This window comes from Monodelphis domestica, chromosome 8 (genome assembly GCF_027887165.1).
Source record: "Monodelphis domestica isolate mMonDom1 chromosome 8, mMonDom1.pri, whole genome shotgun sequence".
NCBI lineage: Eukaryota > Metazoa > Chordata > Mammalia > Didelphimorphia > Didelphidae > Monodelphis > Monodelphis domestica.
The window spans coordinates 184817987-184835002 of record NC_077234.1 but is presented as its reverse complement, the minus strand read 5'-3'; the positions used below and the strand labels follow the sequence as shown (position 1 = coordinate 184835002).

The following is a 17016-nucleotide window of genomic DNA, read 5'->3' as shown; positions in this document are numbered from 1 at the left end:
ATATATAGATACAAATACCTATGTAAAACCTTTAACTCAGCAGTACCATCACTAGGTCTATATCCCAGAGATTAAAAAAAAAGGGGAAAGGACTTATTTGTACAAAAATATTTATAGAAGCTCTTTTTGGGGTGGCAAAGAATTGGAAACTGAGGGATGGCCTGAACTAGTTTTGGTATCTGACTGGAATGGAATATTATAGTGCTATAAAAAATGATGAGCAGGAGAATTTCAGAAAAACCTGTTAACGACTTGCATGGATTGATGAAAAGGGAAGTGAGCAGAATCAAAAGGACGCTGTATGCAGTAACAGCCATGTTATGTGAGGAACTACTGTGAATGACTTACTATTCTGAGCAATATGATGTTCAAAGACGATGCCAAAAGCCTCAGGACGAAAAATGCTTTCTACCACCATTGAAGGAAGTGAGGAAGTTTGACTGCAGACGTCATGAATGCAGTCCTCTCTGTCACTTTATTTCTTCTTTTTTTTAGTTTTCTTCCACAAAATGACTAATATGGATATATGTTTTAAATGATTGCGCATGTATAACCTACGTATTAGATTACTGACTCAGGGAGGGAAGGAGAGAATTTTTGAACTCAAAATTTAAAAAAAAATGCTCAAAAATGGTTTCTACATGTAATGGGAGAATATTAAAGTATTATCTTTTAAAAAATCTGGGTTTCTTAATTCCAAATTCAAATTTAAACATCAGAAAATATTGGATGGAGTTTTCAAACAATTGAAGAAAGAAGAGCAGAAAATCCACCTGGATAGCTCAGGCATGTGATTTTGTGCACCTAGTCTTATACCTTAGAAGAAAACAAAGGTCTTTCATCTTCATAAGGCGGGTATTCAAAGTAGCAAATTTAGGGGGAAAAGGACAGCAACTCTATGCAACTCACATTCTTTCAAGAACACTTTTGCAGAATATCTGAACTAATTGATCTTGCTTTGAGAGTAGAAAAGGAGCTCAGAAAGATTCCTTTAGCTGACAGGGAAAGGAATGGATCCTTTGTTTGTTTATTGTCCCTAAAACTCCATTAAAATAATCAAGAGAAATAAACATATTTACAAATAAAAATATACTTACTCAAGTAAAGCAGCCTCCTCCTCCAATTAGGAATATAAAGCCATTCATGGAAATTTTAATTCTATAGGTTCACTGATGGTTATAACTTAACAGAAATTGATAGTCAACCCTTGTGTAATTTTGTTTATGAAGAGACTAAACCAGCCGTTTTTCTTTATTGCAAGCAGAGGTCTGATCTCCTGCTTATATAATCTACAGAAAATTCCCCAAACTGAATTTTAACAGGTCATATTTTGATATCTTCAGAAATAAAAGTTAAAAACAGCAGCATACAAAATAAACTTTACAGGAATGTAGGAACTGTTTGAATCTACAGTTTGACTTTTCAGAGCAGGTTAATGAACTGTTATCAATTAAACGTTACTGTTTAAAGGCTGATTTATTGTCTGTTAAATGCACCTATTGAATTTAACAATTAAAAAAAAGAAATTCCAATATTTCATGATGATGACAACTACAGATACCATTTATGTTAAATACAGTGGTAACTACTTTTTCCTCTAATGGCATTTTGGAAGATTTGCCTTTATATTACATAATGAATGGATATTTTCAATGGCAATGCATATACACACATAATAATTTCAGTCAGAGACAATGTACAGTATATTAAAATTCTGTATATTTTGATAAGGTAAAAAATAAAGCTATATAAACTGATCTTTAGATTTTTTTCTGCAAAAGTAGAATCACACTTTTATAATACTTCCAACAAGTTTCCATTAAAGCTTTGTTTATAGACACATTATCAGAATGATTCTTGTCCCCAATCCCCCTAAACCCTGGCTTTCAAAAAAAGAAAAAAAAAAAGAAAAGGCTATGGAGGCTCACCAACAATTTCTCCCTATTTTAAAATTGCATACCAGTGGGATTCAGAGAAATGGGCGACACTGGAAAAATGAGTAATGTAAGAAAGTAAAATTCAAGCCTTTGCATTCTGTGTCAAATAAATAATCTTAATGATACTATAGGATAAAACAACTGTAATAATTTCTTACTAACCAGTGCAGAAATACATAAAAAATTCAGTGGTTAGGAAAAAGACAAAGCTTGAAATACTTTCTTCAGCTTTCACAGAACATTTGGTTGATGTCTATTTAAAATGGTTCTAACAGCATGTATGAAACATTTTTGTTAAAGCTGCAAAAATTTAATCAAGGCAAGTTAGGAAGTTTTATACAAAATCTGTCATTCTCTTCCCCTCTCCAACATGCTCTTTCCCCCTACATCTACAGCGGATAAATTGTACAGCCAATTTGTGTACATCAGCTGTAATGTCAATGTCCAACATGTCTCACACTTCACTCTTATTTGGTCTGTCTTGTTCACTCTCCTGATTCAAATATGGAGGGACGGTTTGTGTTGTTTCTTGAAATCAGAACTGATAACCAGAGAGAAATTTCTTACTGTAGATGATGTCTAGAACGGGGTGGTCTCCCTCCCAAACAATGGGGTAGCCCAGCTTCCCCCAGAGGGCACTTAAATAGAAGAGGGAGTACCTTCTCCCTTTGGAAGCCATAGCTCCTCTTCTTGGCCCTCTGAGAGTTCACTTAAGTGAATGATAGCTGAGATTCAGGTATTTTAAGCGGAGTTTCCCTGAGGGAGAACGATCTCAGTCCAGGGAATCCTTTACACTTATTAGTAAAGAAATTTTGTTGTTTTACTGCCTATTGGGTAAAGGCAACCCATCAATTGAAGGGAGGGGGGGTTTTGCCTTCTCAGAGGTAGGCAGAGACTTCTGTTGGGGGGAAGGAAATGAAGTCTGGAAATACTTCAGGAAAAAGAGAGGGAAGATGAGGGCTTAAGAAAGGAGTGTGGTTGCATATGTGGGTGTATGTGTGTGTTGTGTGTGCGTGTGCATGTGCACAGGTGTGCATGCATGGTCACGAGTTACCATGGAGTTGGAAGCAATAAGGGATGAAAATATAGGTAAGATCACTCATGTATTGGTAGATTAGGAAGAAAAGCTTCTGAGGGACAAGAGTGGGAGCAGTAAGGGTTGCATTCAAACATGGTAAATCATGACTCTATCACTTAATGATAATATCTGATGCACAGAAGAATCTTGGGCTTTGAGACAGAAGGACCAGAGTTCAAATTGTGGTTCTGACAAGAAACTAGTTCTGTGCCCCAGGAAAAGCCACTTAACCTCTATGTGACTCAAGTAACTCTTTAGAATTTAATTTATGAGTCATAGACTAGTTGTGGATTGCTTTGGTGACTGGACGCCCTGCTCTGGGAGTTCCATAAATTGGAGAAACTATGGATTCCTCGTTATCTCTGCGTAAAAAGTTGATGCGGTGAATTGGATTTTTAATATATATAAATCCAAGGGCCTGAAGCAGATTCTTATAATCTGCGACATTATAAAGCAAATATGATAAGAATTGATTTAAAGAATCTGTACCCAAAGCAGATGTAAAAATGCCATTTCAATGGGGTCCTTCTTTTCCCCACTTCATTGTCCCTGGTCAAACAGCTGTGCCTCTTCCCACCCACATAGTTTATTTAAAATGCCTAGGCACATCCATTCAACAATTCTTCAGACTATTTTCTAAGACACGTTTTAGATTCTGTAACGTCTTAGTGGTTTTCAACAAAAGAGTTAAATTGTCAGAGGGATGTAGTAAACTTTTGGTTAGTAGACAGAACAGGAATCCAGCATATTCAATCACCAACCAAAAATTGTCTTGATTAAGGCTAATGGATAGAGATGAGGAAAAAACCCCTAAGCTAGGATGAAGTAACAATGAAAAACCTTAGCAAACTACCATTTTGAGATGTGCCTCACATTAGTTACTACCATCAGAAACAGCAATAGTTTAGGAGAGAGAGAAAGCAAGAAATCGAATCTGAATTTTTCACATTCATCAGATTTTTAAACATTCGGTCATAACTATCAGCAAAATTTAAATGTAAAGTGGCCAAAACCCATAAAATTAAAAAACTTTTCAAAACATACTTAAAAAATTAGAAATGGTGTGTTAACAAATGAATGCATAAAAGAGATATAAACAGCTATGAAAAATATTTCAGTGCAAAGGCAATTTTAAGATTTCTAAAAAAATACGTTACAAATAATTTGTTAACTAAATGCACAGGAAATTTGTCACCGCTACAGGTATTACATTTATACCCAAATTAGGTTTTAAAAAAATCTTTAAAAAATACATACACCAGTGTTTATGAATGGTATGATTCTGAGTGTGACGTTCAAGGAAGCAATGACCCAAGTTTATAATACTGCTATAGTCCATGAAAGAATGGTATTACTTTGAAACCGAAAGGGTTCTTGTTGAAATGCTAACATTAAATCTTCAAGCTACAAATGCTATATTGATTATTCTCTAGGGCAGTAAAATGAATTCTTGTTGACAGTCAAACTTTATTCAGCCTAATCTTTGGTATAAGTGCTCATAATTCATTAAAACATTCCAACCACTTTAGAATATTTCATTGGTTCTTGTCACTGATGCTCCATTTAAGAAAAAAAAAATTCTCTATAATTCAAAGAACTATTTTATAGGTGAAACCCTATGCTCTCAAATCACTAAACTTGAACGTCTATACGCCTAACATCAAACGTCTAAGAATAAGTTCTTAGTGTTAATTTGCACATACACAATTTTCTGATCATCACACTAGGAGTTCTTGGAGTGGGGAAAGTTGTTTGTTTGTGGTGCTCCGATGATGAGTAAGTCTTCAACTGTTTATGTCTGACTCTCAAATTGAAAAATGCTAATTTAATGGTCATTCAAATCTGTTATGGAGTGTTCATATAAACAAACACTGGCTATGTAAAAATAATGGGGACTTTAAAAGCAATCCTTCAGTCATTTATACCTTCCAAATAGAACACTGGACAAAACCTCAAGACAAAGGACACACCTAGCTGTAAAACTGTCGCAAGGTTTGGTAAACACTAGAGAGCCTTGGAAGAGGTACGAGCTGGCTGTATTGCTTTTTAAAAATTGAAAGGCTATCCTGTAACCATATCCTTTCAATCTGAAATAAGCTTTAAGTCCATTTTGAAAGACAATTGCCACCTGGTGGTTATGTCTCAGAAAACTAGATTCCCAACTTCCCTTTCCATTTCAACACAGAATGTTGTATCGTCACGATCGATCATGTGTCAAAGCCCCCCTAGCAAATGCCCCAAACTAATACCCCCCTTTAAAGCCCCTGGAATAAAAATAGTCCATCCTTTGAAGTCTGACAAAGTAGTATCTCAGAACTTTCAGAGGACAAGCCAAGATATCGGGATTTCCTAATCTGTACCAAGTACATTTGCTTACATAGTCATACACATAAACACTTTTCTCCATGGAGGCAGCGAGGTGATGGGAAGGGAGTAAAAATCAACTGAGCTTTACTCTAACTTTTCTAGGACATACTGTGATAAATTAACAAATTCAGCACACGTGAGTTTGAGCTTGACATGCAAAATGCCAAAACTACCTGCGACAACCAGCTTCCCTCTGCAGGGGCGAACAGAAAAGTGGTGTCTCTTTTTTTTCTACTAAGAAAACCGATGTCCACGACCACGCAGATGCCCGATTTGGCCACTTACGGAAATACAAGTCTTAAAGAGAGTGTTTCCTGACAAGAGATGATCATAGAGGCAACATCAGTTTGTTCTACAGACAAAGCATAGGAGAAAAAGTGGGTGGGGGAGCCAGGGAAGGAGAAGGACGAAGAGAAGTATCAGGAACAGCTGTGAAATGCATGGAGTGACCATTAATGGAGATAGCTGAGGTCATAGCTTCTGGCTCAAAACTGAACTGTTGATATCAAAATGTAGGTCATTCACTGAAACTATCCACTTGGAGGAATATCCAGGGACTGAAGACAATAGAAGCAAGCAATGTATGCAAACAAACAAACAAAAAACACCAAAAAAACTTTCAACACAAAACAAGGGGTCTTCTAAGTGCTAGCAGTCTCACAGTACCAGACTGTGTAAGATGTTCATTGCTTTAGCAGTTCAAAATGTTTTTTTTTGTTTTTGTTTTTTTTTTGAAGAGGCCACCAGGCCTGGAAGGACTTAAGACTTCTCGAGCTCTCAGTTCTGTCTGTCTATTCCCGGCTCCAGACAGTGAGAGCCAAGTACTTTTTAGTTTTAAGTTTTATTATGTATTTGTTCCCTCTTCTGGAAACAGAATACACACGCGCACGCGCACACACACCCTCACACACCCCTACACACGCATATGCGTATGTACGCACACACACACGCATACACACACATTCAAAAATGCTGTTCTTTAAAGGCTTGAATTGGTGATCTGTCATACGGGCGTTTCCAAACCTGACCCATGGTAGCAGTTCCTTGCACTGGACTTGCAACAGTTATTGGAAAAATTAAACCCAAGCGGGAGAACCGAATAATCGTGACTGTTCCAGTATGTCAGCATCACTTTTTGAGAATGAGAATGAGACTTTGTGGCTGGGGAACTGGTGAGCTCGTTGCTTCGATAGCTTGGACTTTGTAGAGAGGTGAGAGGGGTGAATTCTGAAACATGGTCCTGACAGTGCCTTGGAGAATTCTGTTAAGAGATAAGAGAATACATTCAGTGCCTCACCTAGAAGGCGAGGATCCTCAAAGGATTCTGGGTCATTTCAAAATGGAGCTAGTTGTCATGCTTTCTCTGAGAGTGGTTCTATTTTAGAAATCAACACCCAAGTCACTGGTTTTCCATTCGGTCTGCTAGTTTCCCTTTGACTTAGTTAGAATTCAGTAAGTTGACATGGTGCCCATAAAGTAGCTTCTCTCTGTCCCCCCTCCTCTCCCTCTCCGTTCTAACTAAGGAAGCCGCCATGTGGCTAACCCAAGGAATGGCAAGGAGCACGGGAGTTGAGTGCTTAGAAGGGCGGTAGTTGCTCATTCAACTCTCATGGATGTCTAAGGGACATTGGAGAAGCCCAAGAGTGTGCGTGAAGTGTGGTTATTTACCATCAAAGTGCCGACCCACAAAGACAGAAGACAATGACTCACCCAGTGTTAGTGCATCGTTTCCCACACACACAGATTCAAGGATAAACAGCCACATTGACTAAGCACATCCAGACCATCTTCAGAGCTTACTCTTATTATTTTTGCACATGGCACAGACCAATGGGGTTTGTGTGATCTCTCACTAATAGCCCAAGAAGGCTGATATGCCATAAACAACAACAAATTTAACTAAGTAGGAAGAGAACAAACAAAAACTGAGCAGTATCAATCTTTTAATACAATGCATGTTTCAAGTTTGACAGAGTACCGATTAAAAAAATGGGATGATAAATGTGCTTGTCAAACCCAAGGTCTTTATTAGAGAGATGCTTCGTGAACATATATATGTATATAAAATATATATATTTAACACAATCTCCACATACTTTTAGGCACCAGAACACGTTCTATGCAATATAGCTAATGTTTAACATGACCTAATGTTCAACATTCGTCTGAGGACTGACTAATAACCAGTGTAAATGCATTAACGTGTGGTAACTCTCCCGACTGACCTTTTACATGAACATGCGTATACTTCCCTGGTCCAGAAGGATTGCCATGTTTTGGCTACACTGAATATCAGCAAGTCAGACTGGCTAATGTTGCACATGAGAACACTGATAAACATTAGTCATAAGTAAGATACATACATAAATGTGTACATACGTACACACACAAACACATGATTATGCTTTCTTTGTCGATCTCAGGCAAATAACTTACCTGGGAACTTCAAATATTTAAGTGTAAAAATTAGGTTCTTTTACAAACCATTCATTTTGACTTTCAAAAAACCCCAAAACAAACAAAAAGAAATGGCAAAGCACAGCAAAAACTTTGGAGGAAAAATGGACAGTTTCAGAGTTATCACCGCACACCAATAAAGTGACTCCAAACTGGCACCATCTGTGCAATACTGTTACCTATCAATGAGCTAATTAAGCTTCGGAGGCCGTAAGAGATCCTTCAAGGAGGGGCCCATCGTAGGTCGCCACTGCCTGTACAGTTGCTTTATGTTTCATAATCTTCTGCAAGGATGAGGAAAAACACTGAGACTGTTGCCACACACATGAGGGAAATCTGAATGGATCGTCTCAAGACCTGAGCGCCTCGGTTCCCTGACCTCAAGACAGACTTCAGTCTAGAGCCTACCTGGGCAGCTCTAGTTTCTTGAGGCTCTATCGCTAGGGCTCTCATCCCTTGAACCCTTTCATCTGCGTAAATAGGCCATTATTGATCCTGCTGCCAGACTAAATACAAACCTGATGAAAGCTGAAGACACTTGTTTTATACCATGAGACACCACCTCTGGCTATGTTCTCCGGTGCCTCTTGGATCACGTAAAAAGGAAACTATCTCTGTTTTGCTCATGGGGCTTTCATCATCATAGTCAAACACGTGGTAAGTATGCTGCCACTGGCTGTAAAATATCCAATGAAATTAAGTACCTCTGGGGGGGGAAGGAAAGCACAGGTTTAGAGAAAGGCAAATTGATTTTTATCTGTGAGTTGCCAATTTTCCAGGGCATGCAGGAAATACATTAAGGACAGTGGGCTTCCCTTCTTATCCATGACAGGGCCACTGAACTCACCATAAGGTACAACTGCATCTAAGGTTAGGTACGTGAGAGGGGGAAAGGAGAGCCCACTTTCCGCAAATATGTGTGCAACATTCTAGAGATAAAGACCTTGAGAGAAGTCTCTGGGGGTGCCCAATGCATGTGCAGTAAGAAGCCAAATTCACTGACACAATCTTGCTTGCAACATGGCGGGAGAATCTACAGGACCTACTAGGAACCCAGCAATGTGGGCTACCAGGAGCATTAGAGCAAGGAAGCCCCTATGTGGTCCACATGGCCCTTGGGTGCCATTTCCCCGGGCAGTGACAAAGTTCCTGCTCTTTTACAAAGAGCATCACTGAAGGTTTCTCACGGGACCTCAATGCTTTGGTTTGGGACAAAACTAAAATTATGGCCAATAACCAAAAAAAAGAAGAGAAATGAAATCCCAAAGATTCAACAGTGTGATGTTCAAAGTGGTCCCAGATGGGTGGGGCTGGATTTCTTAAGATGTTCTACTCAACCTTGGTCAGTTCCCAGTCAAAAGTGAAAATGAGTCCGTCTAAGAGTGATGGTCAACTGTACATGGTGTGGTGAAACTTGCATTGGTGAAATGTTTCCATTTAAAATAAGGGAAAAGAAAAATGAAGCAAATGCAAATAGTGCACTTTGCAGGAATAATTCTTTATAAAAAAAAGACAGGGTAGGGAATGGAGAGGGGATTGGTGTCTATGACAATCTTTATAGAGAAAGGTGGGAAAAAATGTAGTCCATATAAGGTTAAATAAATGCTTGATTCCTCCAAAGTTTTGCAGAAGCTGTGTAGGTTAGATTCTGTCACAAAAAAGGTGTTTCGTATGTACCATGAATGTTTTGGTTTACTGATGCTCATTTGAACAGAGCTAAATAGTGATTGTAAATAACTGGTTATCACCCTTAGAGAGGAATATCCAATGACTGAAGGTCTCATTGCCCTTAGCTGCTGTGGAAATCAAAGACAATGATCAGTGATGACCTTTTCCAGCTTCTGCAAATGTGTAAAACAGCCTCTTTAAATTGGGTCTCTAATCTAGACTAATTCTAAAATGTTTACTTTTAGCTGAATTTAGGAAGGTTAAATCAATTTCACTTTTTACTGCCCTACTAAGACATTCCTAATAATTCCACCCTACATGCTTTCAAAGATAGAAATTAAACAAAGATGGAATTGTGATTTATTATGACATATTTTGATGACCCTGCACTAAAAATTCTTAGGTTGCCTGAAATCAGTTTATTTTACTTAAAAAGAAAGTAATGCTTTTTATCATATTAATCAAATAAATAGTGCTTAAATTGTAATTGATTAATTTGAAAAAAAACTAATTAGTTTAATTGCTTTTGAGGAGTTTTTATGTGTTTTGTTCTGAATTTATGATTTCATCCATTTAAGGAACTCCTAGCAAGGAAATTCCATCCACTTATGTAGATCAGCAACTCTTCTAAAACTTAAAATCTTACAGAGATCCTCTGGACAATGCGAAGCTATGTGCCTTGCTAGTAGTGGTCATAGAGCTGTTCTGGGTCAGAGACTCAGACCAAAATCCAGATTTTCCTGACTCCAAGGCAGTCATACTAGCTATCAAATTGCTCCAACTCTCACTCAACTGTTAGGAGAAAAAAAGGTCCCTTAAAAACCCCCAACAAAAAACAACTTTGTGCAATATCCTGTTTTTTGTTTTCTTTTTGTAAAATGGGCAATAATATTAGGCAGTAATAAATATGCATTTCTTACATACCTAACAATCAGCCCAGATGAGAACTTCCCTATGCCTTTCTGGGAGGGGTCCTGCTGGATGATTGTTCTCATGTCAGAGAAAAGTAGACTTGGATGGTATTGGGTCTTTGATCACAGGGCTTAGAGCTGAGCTAAGGGAACTTTAAGGAACAGAATGCTATGTGGATCCTTTGGAGAAAAAGGTGAGGAGATGGTTCATTCATTTATTTACTCACTCCATCCATTCACTCATTCCTTGATTCCTCCACACATTTGTTATGTGCCAGGTACTGTTGAGAATTCTATTAAAAGAGAGTAAGTAACGGTCAGACTTGGAATTGGAGGAAGGATTGGGGAGAGGAGTTTCGGAGAACAGGCAGGAATGTAATCCTTTCTTTCCCTGTTCCTTGAGTCCTGCCATTTAAGAACTCAGCAGGTAGAGGAGGAAGACGATAGTATTGGGGGTATAAAAAATCAGTGTTTAAAATGTTACGAATATATCAAAAGCTCTTCTTCCTACTGGATTTTTCTTTCCTCCTCTCCCTGCCAACTCAGTTCTCAACCTCCCCACTCTTTTAGAGTACCCACCTTCAGCTGTCTCCAGAGACAAAGGGCTTAGTACCTCCCAAAGTCTATTTATCTTATGAAATACCAGTAAGTCTTGCTTCATTCTGTGTTATATGTACCTTAAGACCCCATTAGCACCCACAGGAAAAGTAAACTTCCTTCTCCTGGCAAAGTGGAAAAAAAAGGGTGAGGGGGGAATTTAGCCAAGGAAGTTTCTCTGGGGGCAGAACAGCTCCTTACCCTTAGCCCTACCTTAAGCCCTGGTCCCTCTTACTTATCTCAGATTTCCTGCCTCTACCTCTTCTCTCCTCCCTTTCTTTTCTCATCAGCAGTCTCTCCTATAACCTCTATAGAACTATCATCAGTGACTTAGGGTCCAGAGAGAGCCATTTCTGACTTCATCCTTCATGACTAGGAGGGTTTTGGGTCTCTTCCTGGACTTCCTAATAGGTCTCTTTCCAGTATTTCTCCACAGATACTTTGTTATACCTGGTTGTCAGGTCCTACAGTACTTACAATATAGTAACAGATACACTGTCAATTAATTACACTTTCCCAGCCAAATGTGGAAGTCTAAACCACCATTTATAACGGTGTTCTGGGAAAACTCAACAGTTTTTCAAATAACCAAATAAAACATGAAAATCTGAACATATCCAAACCAAATGCTGGAGATTGTTTTAGCTTTAATAACAGCTTTTTCAAAGTGCTTTTTTTTTTTACCTTGGGAGCAGAATAAATGTTTGAACGAATACCAAATAATTGGTTAGGATGTAGCTCCCTCGATCGCTTGGATAAAAACGATTTTTATAACTGGTATCTGTCACAAAAAAATTCTATATCCAGGGCTATAATCCTGTAGTCTAGTCTGTTATGGCCATCTAAAACAATAGTCTTTTTTTTTTCAGAAAATTTTTTTTCCTTTTCAAAGTCATGAAATTTTATTTCAAAAGTTTAAGCAGTCTTTAACTTTTGATATAAAACTATGTTCTCTCCCTGTTCATCCAAGTGATAGCACATGATATACTAGGGAGCTGTTTAATGATCTTTAATGAGCTTGTTTTATAATTGCAGCTGAAAGCTGGAAATACGTCAACACCAATATCGTCCTGCTCAAGGGCATGTATTTTTGGGGTACGGTTGAGTTGCAAATTATTCTTGGCATATGCATCAATGCCAGAATTTGAGATGTGACATTGAGAATTTGATATGAATCAGATCTGTTTGATTTAGTACTTCATGAGATCAAGATATTACATAATATTGGTTTCTCATGAACTAATTAAAGGTCCAGTGTAGTGTAAAAGAACACTGGACTTGGAAGCAGGAGGAGCCCTGGGTCATCCCAGTTGTAGAGGGATTTTGGCAAATGACTTCATATCTCTGACCCTCAGTTACCTCACCTGAAAAAAGGACATAAGAATGTCTCTTATGATATTGTTCTCTCTATAATAAGGGTTTGAGTCAAGTCTTCTGTTAATAAAGTTGGTAGTAGCTATTGAGTATTAGTCTATAGTTATTGATATAGGCAAATAGTCAATTATCTTATTCACTACTTTTCTGGGATAAAATTTTATGATGTTTTAATGTTTAAAAAGAAAATATATTGATAATCTGTGATTTTATAGTATAGGAACTCCCTCTGCCAATGGAGATCATTAGTGGATAATTCAGCAGAGGTGTCTGAGGCTCAGTTGAGTAATGTGACCTGCCCGGGGTTACACGTAGCTAGTAATCGTCAGAGGCAGGATCTGAAACCCGGTCTGTCCTTTTCCAAGTCCAGCACTCTATATGGTGCCTCTAGTATAAACACTGAGTGTGTAATAAATGGTCCTTGATATTACAGTAAAACATCAACTGTCCTCCAAGCATGCAAAAAGGCAGAAAAAGAGTCACCTTGTGTTCCGTTAGAAACTCAGACTGCTGGAAGTCTGAGAAAGCATAAAGATGGTAGACTGCTCAACAGAAAGGCACTGATGTTTAGTCTGCCATTCCCAGAAGGTTCAGGAGGTACCCATGCACATCATTTATGTTTAAGTAAGGTAGTAGTTATTTAGGCAAAGCAGGTTGGAAGATGAAAGGAAATGAGGAGAGGGGAGAGAGAAACACAAGGGGATAAGTCTGGTTACAACTTCCTACTACATATAAAAGCTGATCTCACTAAGCAAACAGTCATGGCATTGTGAAGTCCCCAAACACGACTTGTTCATTTTCTACCTGTGGCTCTCAACAATGCCACCCCAGCATTATGCCCACTAGGGATTTTTCTTCTGTTTTGTTGCTTCCTCCCTGTTAACCCTTTATTCTAACTGCCTCACTGCCCCAGGAACCCACAATGAGATCAAACATGGATTTTTAAGCCCTATAGGAGTAGGAAGAATGCACAGGAACATTTTTTATTATTCAGAATTATTTTACATTATTTTAAGATCTATAGAATCTTTCACCAACCTAAGGAGGCACCATCCACACTATCTGGGTGGGGGTGAGGTTGGGAATCATAACCTTAAATTATCCTTTTCCATGACTCATAGTAGATATCATGGAGGAATAAGGGAGATCCCAGTAGCATGACTAGGTAGTTGTATTACTGACTGCTAAGAGAAATCCTTAAGGATTAAAGATCTCATCTACAGCAACTTAAGGAGCAGTATTCAAAAGATTAAAAATAAACAAACAAACAAACAAAAACCTGTAAAGGGTCTTCAACCCAGAGGATAGGTCTCTGGAAGTATCTAGTATTTACTTATTTTATTTTCTTCAAATTATCCACCCCAAGGTAGCAGGGCAAATTCCCTTCACAGGGAGACTCATCAAATTTCCTGCCTGTACCACAACAGGCTATAAACTAGAGATTTGTTCTTACTTAAAAGACTGAGAGCAAAGCTCTCAACTACCTACCTCCTTTATCTGTTCCCTTCCTATTTTCTGGAGGGGCGACATGAGCTCTAGCTGGAGCCATAAATCTCTTGCTATCCATCCAAGCGAAAGAGGATTTGGATACCTGAAGACATTTCTTGTCCTGATCTGTCTTTGTTCAAAGAAAGAACTCCTGCCATGGGACCTGTTTATAATACTAAATTACTGGAGAGTACTTCTCTTTACCTTTAGTATTTGAAGGATGACTTTTGTGTAAACTGGGGCAAGAGACATAAAGGAGGGAAAAGCCTACCTAGAAGCTAAAAGCATTTTCAAATAAAGCTCATTTAAACTAATTCAAACATTTTACTAAAACTCAAAGACAAGGATTTAATTCTATCTGCTAGGAATAATCGTACATAGGTTATATGCAGATTATGTACATTATGTACAGATTATGTTACATGTAGATTATGCTTTAACATTCATAGGGGGATACTAATTTTCCACATCAAGTGTGCAAGTTCTAATTGGAAATAAAAACCAATATAATCCACAAAGCCCATTTCCTTTTGGATTTAAAAACAGGGTAAAATAAACTAGAGATCTCAAGAGCATTCATTAATTTTCAGAGTACACAGTTATACTCCTTTATTCTTTTTTCTTCTCCTGCTATTTTTTGGGGGAGGTCTTTCCTTCCTTTTCATTGTTTTAAGTGTCTCCCCATTCATTACTCAAATTAGCCTTATGTTATGGGCAGATCCTTAGGTTGCTAGAGGTGCCTCAAACTTATGTGTGGCTTCTTGCCCTCCTTATCCTTTGGTTCTCCCTACCCTACCATGATTCTTTGAGAAAAAGGGTCAAATAGGGAGGGGGTAAAGAGGCTAGGGAATTTTCAGTGTTGAGGAGTAATTAGGTACTCCATTCCACTCCTCAACAGTAAGTCCCACTTCTCCATGAGCCTAAGGAAGAAGGAGAGAAGCAACTGGAGAGTGAGGCCATGCTCATAACAAAGACAAAAGTAATAAATAGGTGGTGGGAATGAACACTTTTCAAAGGATAGGCAAGATCTCTTCTTTGGAGCCCAGATTTCATTTATTTATTTTTTTGGGCCACAGTCCAAGAGTATGGAAAATAAGTACTCCAATCTAGGGGCTGTACATCCTATTTACCAGGGTACAAATTCTAGTTAAAAATCAATGAACCACCCCACTACTGCCCCCTGAAAAATAATGCTAAACTTAAGATACTGTTTCTGAAAGATATTTCTGTAGAACCTTGGCTAAAACAATCTGCCTTATATATTTAAACATCCTATTATATTCATTTCTGATGTTTTTGACTTTGGGCATAATCTTCTCTAACTTCCCAAACTAGAAATCTTCATCTTACAATCAGTAGTTAAGCATAAGAAAAATTTTACCTGAGTTCTTTCTGTTGCTGTAGGCCACAAATGCCTGCCCAGAACCTTTTTGAGAATATCTGGAAGAAGGCTCGCAATTACTAACAGAATGATGGTCATCCATGCAGGACCACTAGATAGCATCTGCATGAACACAAAGTACATCCTCTGATAACTGAGAAAAGGCCTACAGGACCAAAGAGAGAAAAAATGGAACAGGTGAGAAAGTCCATGTTTCTAGGGGGGGAAAAGTTTTCTACTGGTTTTTAAAGTTCTGTGGGGGGAGGATTAAAGAGTACTTAAAGAAGTCTAGCCATGGGACTTTTACTTCTGACTGATATTTTCTTGCTCTGTGTGTCTTTCTCTCCTCTCTGCCCCTTCTCTTTGAGACAGCTACTGCACCACTGGTATAGCCCCTTGTGGCCTCAGGCCTGCACTAGGACAGGATTCTGCTCGTTTGTCTCTCTGCTGCCTCAAGTCTCTCTCCGACTCCAGTCCATTCTCCATTTAACTTTCAAAGTGATCTTTAGGTCTGACCACTTTTATTCCTTTAGTCTCACCTCAGTAAACACCAGAGTGTCTCTAGGAACAAATATAAAATTCCTTGTTTGGCTTTTTTTTTTAATTTTTACTCATTACCTTAGAATCAATACTGTATTTTGGTGCCAAGGTGGAAGAAAGGTATGGGCTAGCCACTTGCTCAGAGTCACATAGCTACGAAGTGTCTTAGAGGCCACATTTTTGAACCCAGGACCTCCCATCTCTAGGACTGGCTCTCAAATCCACTGAGCATCCTAGGTGCCCACACCCGTGTTTGACTTTTAAAACCCATCAAAATCCTTGGCCCTTTTCTTCATCTCCAGTCTAATTCTTACACTTTACTCCCATGCATAGATGAGAGGCAGCATCACCAGCTTCTTCACTGTTATTCAGATATAACGTTCCATCTCTTGGGATGCTCTTCTTCCTGGCTTCCCTCTCCTGGTCTACTTCAATGCTGGCACCCTCACTCTGAGACTGCTTCCAATTCACCATGTATATATCTTGTATGTACATTGTTGTCTGCATGATACCTCCCCTGTTGGAATGAGAACTCCATGTTTTTGTCTTTGTTTTCCCAGTCCGTGGCATAGTGCCTGGCATACAGTAAGCACTTAAATCTTACTAACTTTTTGCTACATCACACTGAGAATTCTAGTTTAAGAAATTTAATTATAGTAAGCAAAGAGCTTAATGTTCCAAAGAATTTTTTAAATTTAAATTTTATTTTATTGATTTAAATTGAACTAAATTTAAACTTTAAACTTCTTTGGGAGGTGTGTAGGGGAAGCTGAGACTATAAATTATTGGGTAAAACAAATTTATAGTGAAAGCTGGAATTTATCAAGTGCTTTAAGGGTTACAAATATTATCTGTCTTGTCCTCACAGCACTGATGGGAGGTAGGTATTTTTACAACCCCCATTTTACAGATGAGGAAAGAGAAGTTATATGACATGCCCAGGTTTATGCAGCAAGTGCCAAAGTCAGAATTGGAGCAAAAGTCTTCCTGGCTCCAAGTCCAACTATCTAGATGCTTCACTAATAATGAAAGGAAAGAACAATCTTTGGAAAAAAGAAGAGGAAAAATATCCCTTTGGGCCACTTGGGAATGGAAGGAAAAAATAGAGAAAGTAATGGCAAAAATGTCTAATTTCATTTATATACATTTTCCCTCCCACAACTTCTCCTTGTGGATGAGATGCAGACTATATGACCAAATTGCTGAATCTTTATTTGA

At 38.3% G+C, this 17016-nt stretch overlaps 1 protein-coding gene across 1 annotated transcript in view; it reads right to left on the bottom strand.

Moving 5' to 3' along the window:
* Positions 1-1215: 1215 nt before the first annotated feature.
* ATP11A (ATPase phospholipid transporting 11A) overlaps positions 1216-17016 on the bottom strand; it is a 234439-nt gene continuing 218638 nt past the window's right edge. Inside the window, 3 exon segments of the mRNA XM_007501271.2 lie at positions 1216-8065; positions 8067-8123; positions 15259-15424. Coding sequence (XP_007501333.2) covers positions 8030-8065; positions 8067-8123; positions 15259-15424 — 259 coding nt within the window. The 3' untranslated portion in view covers positions 1216-8029.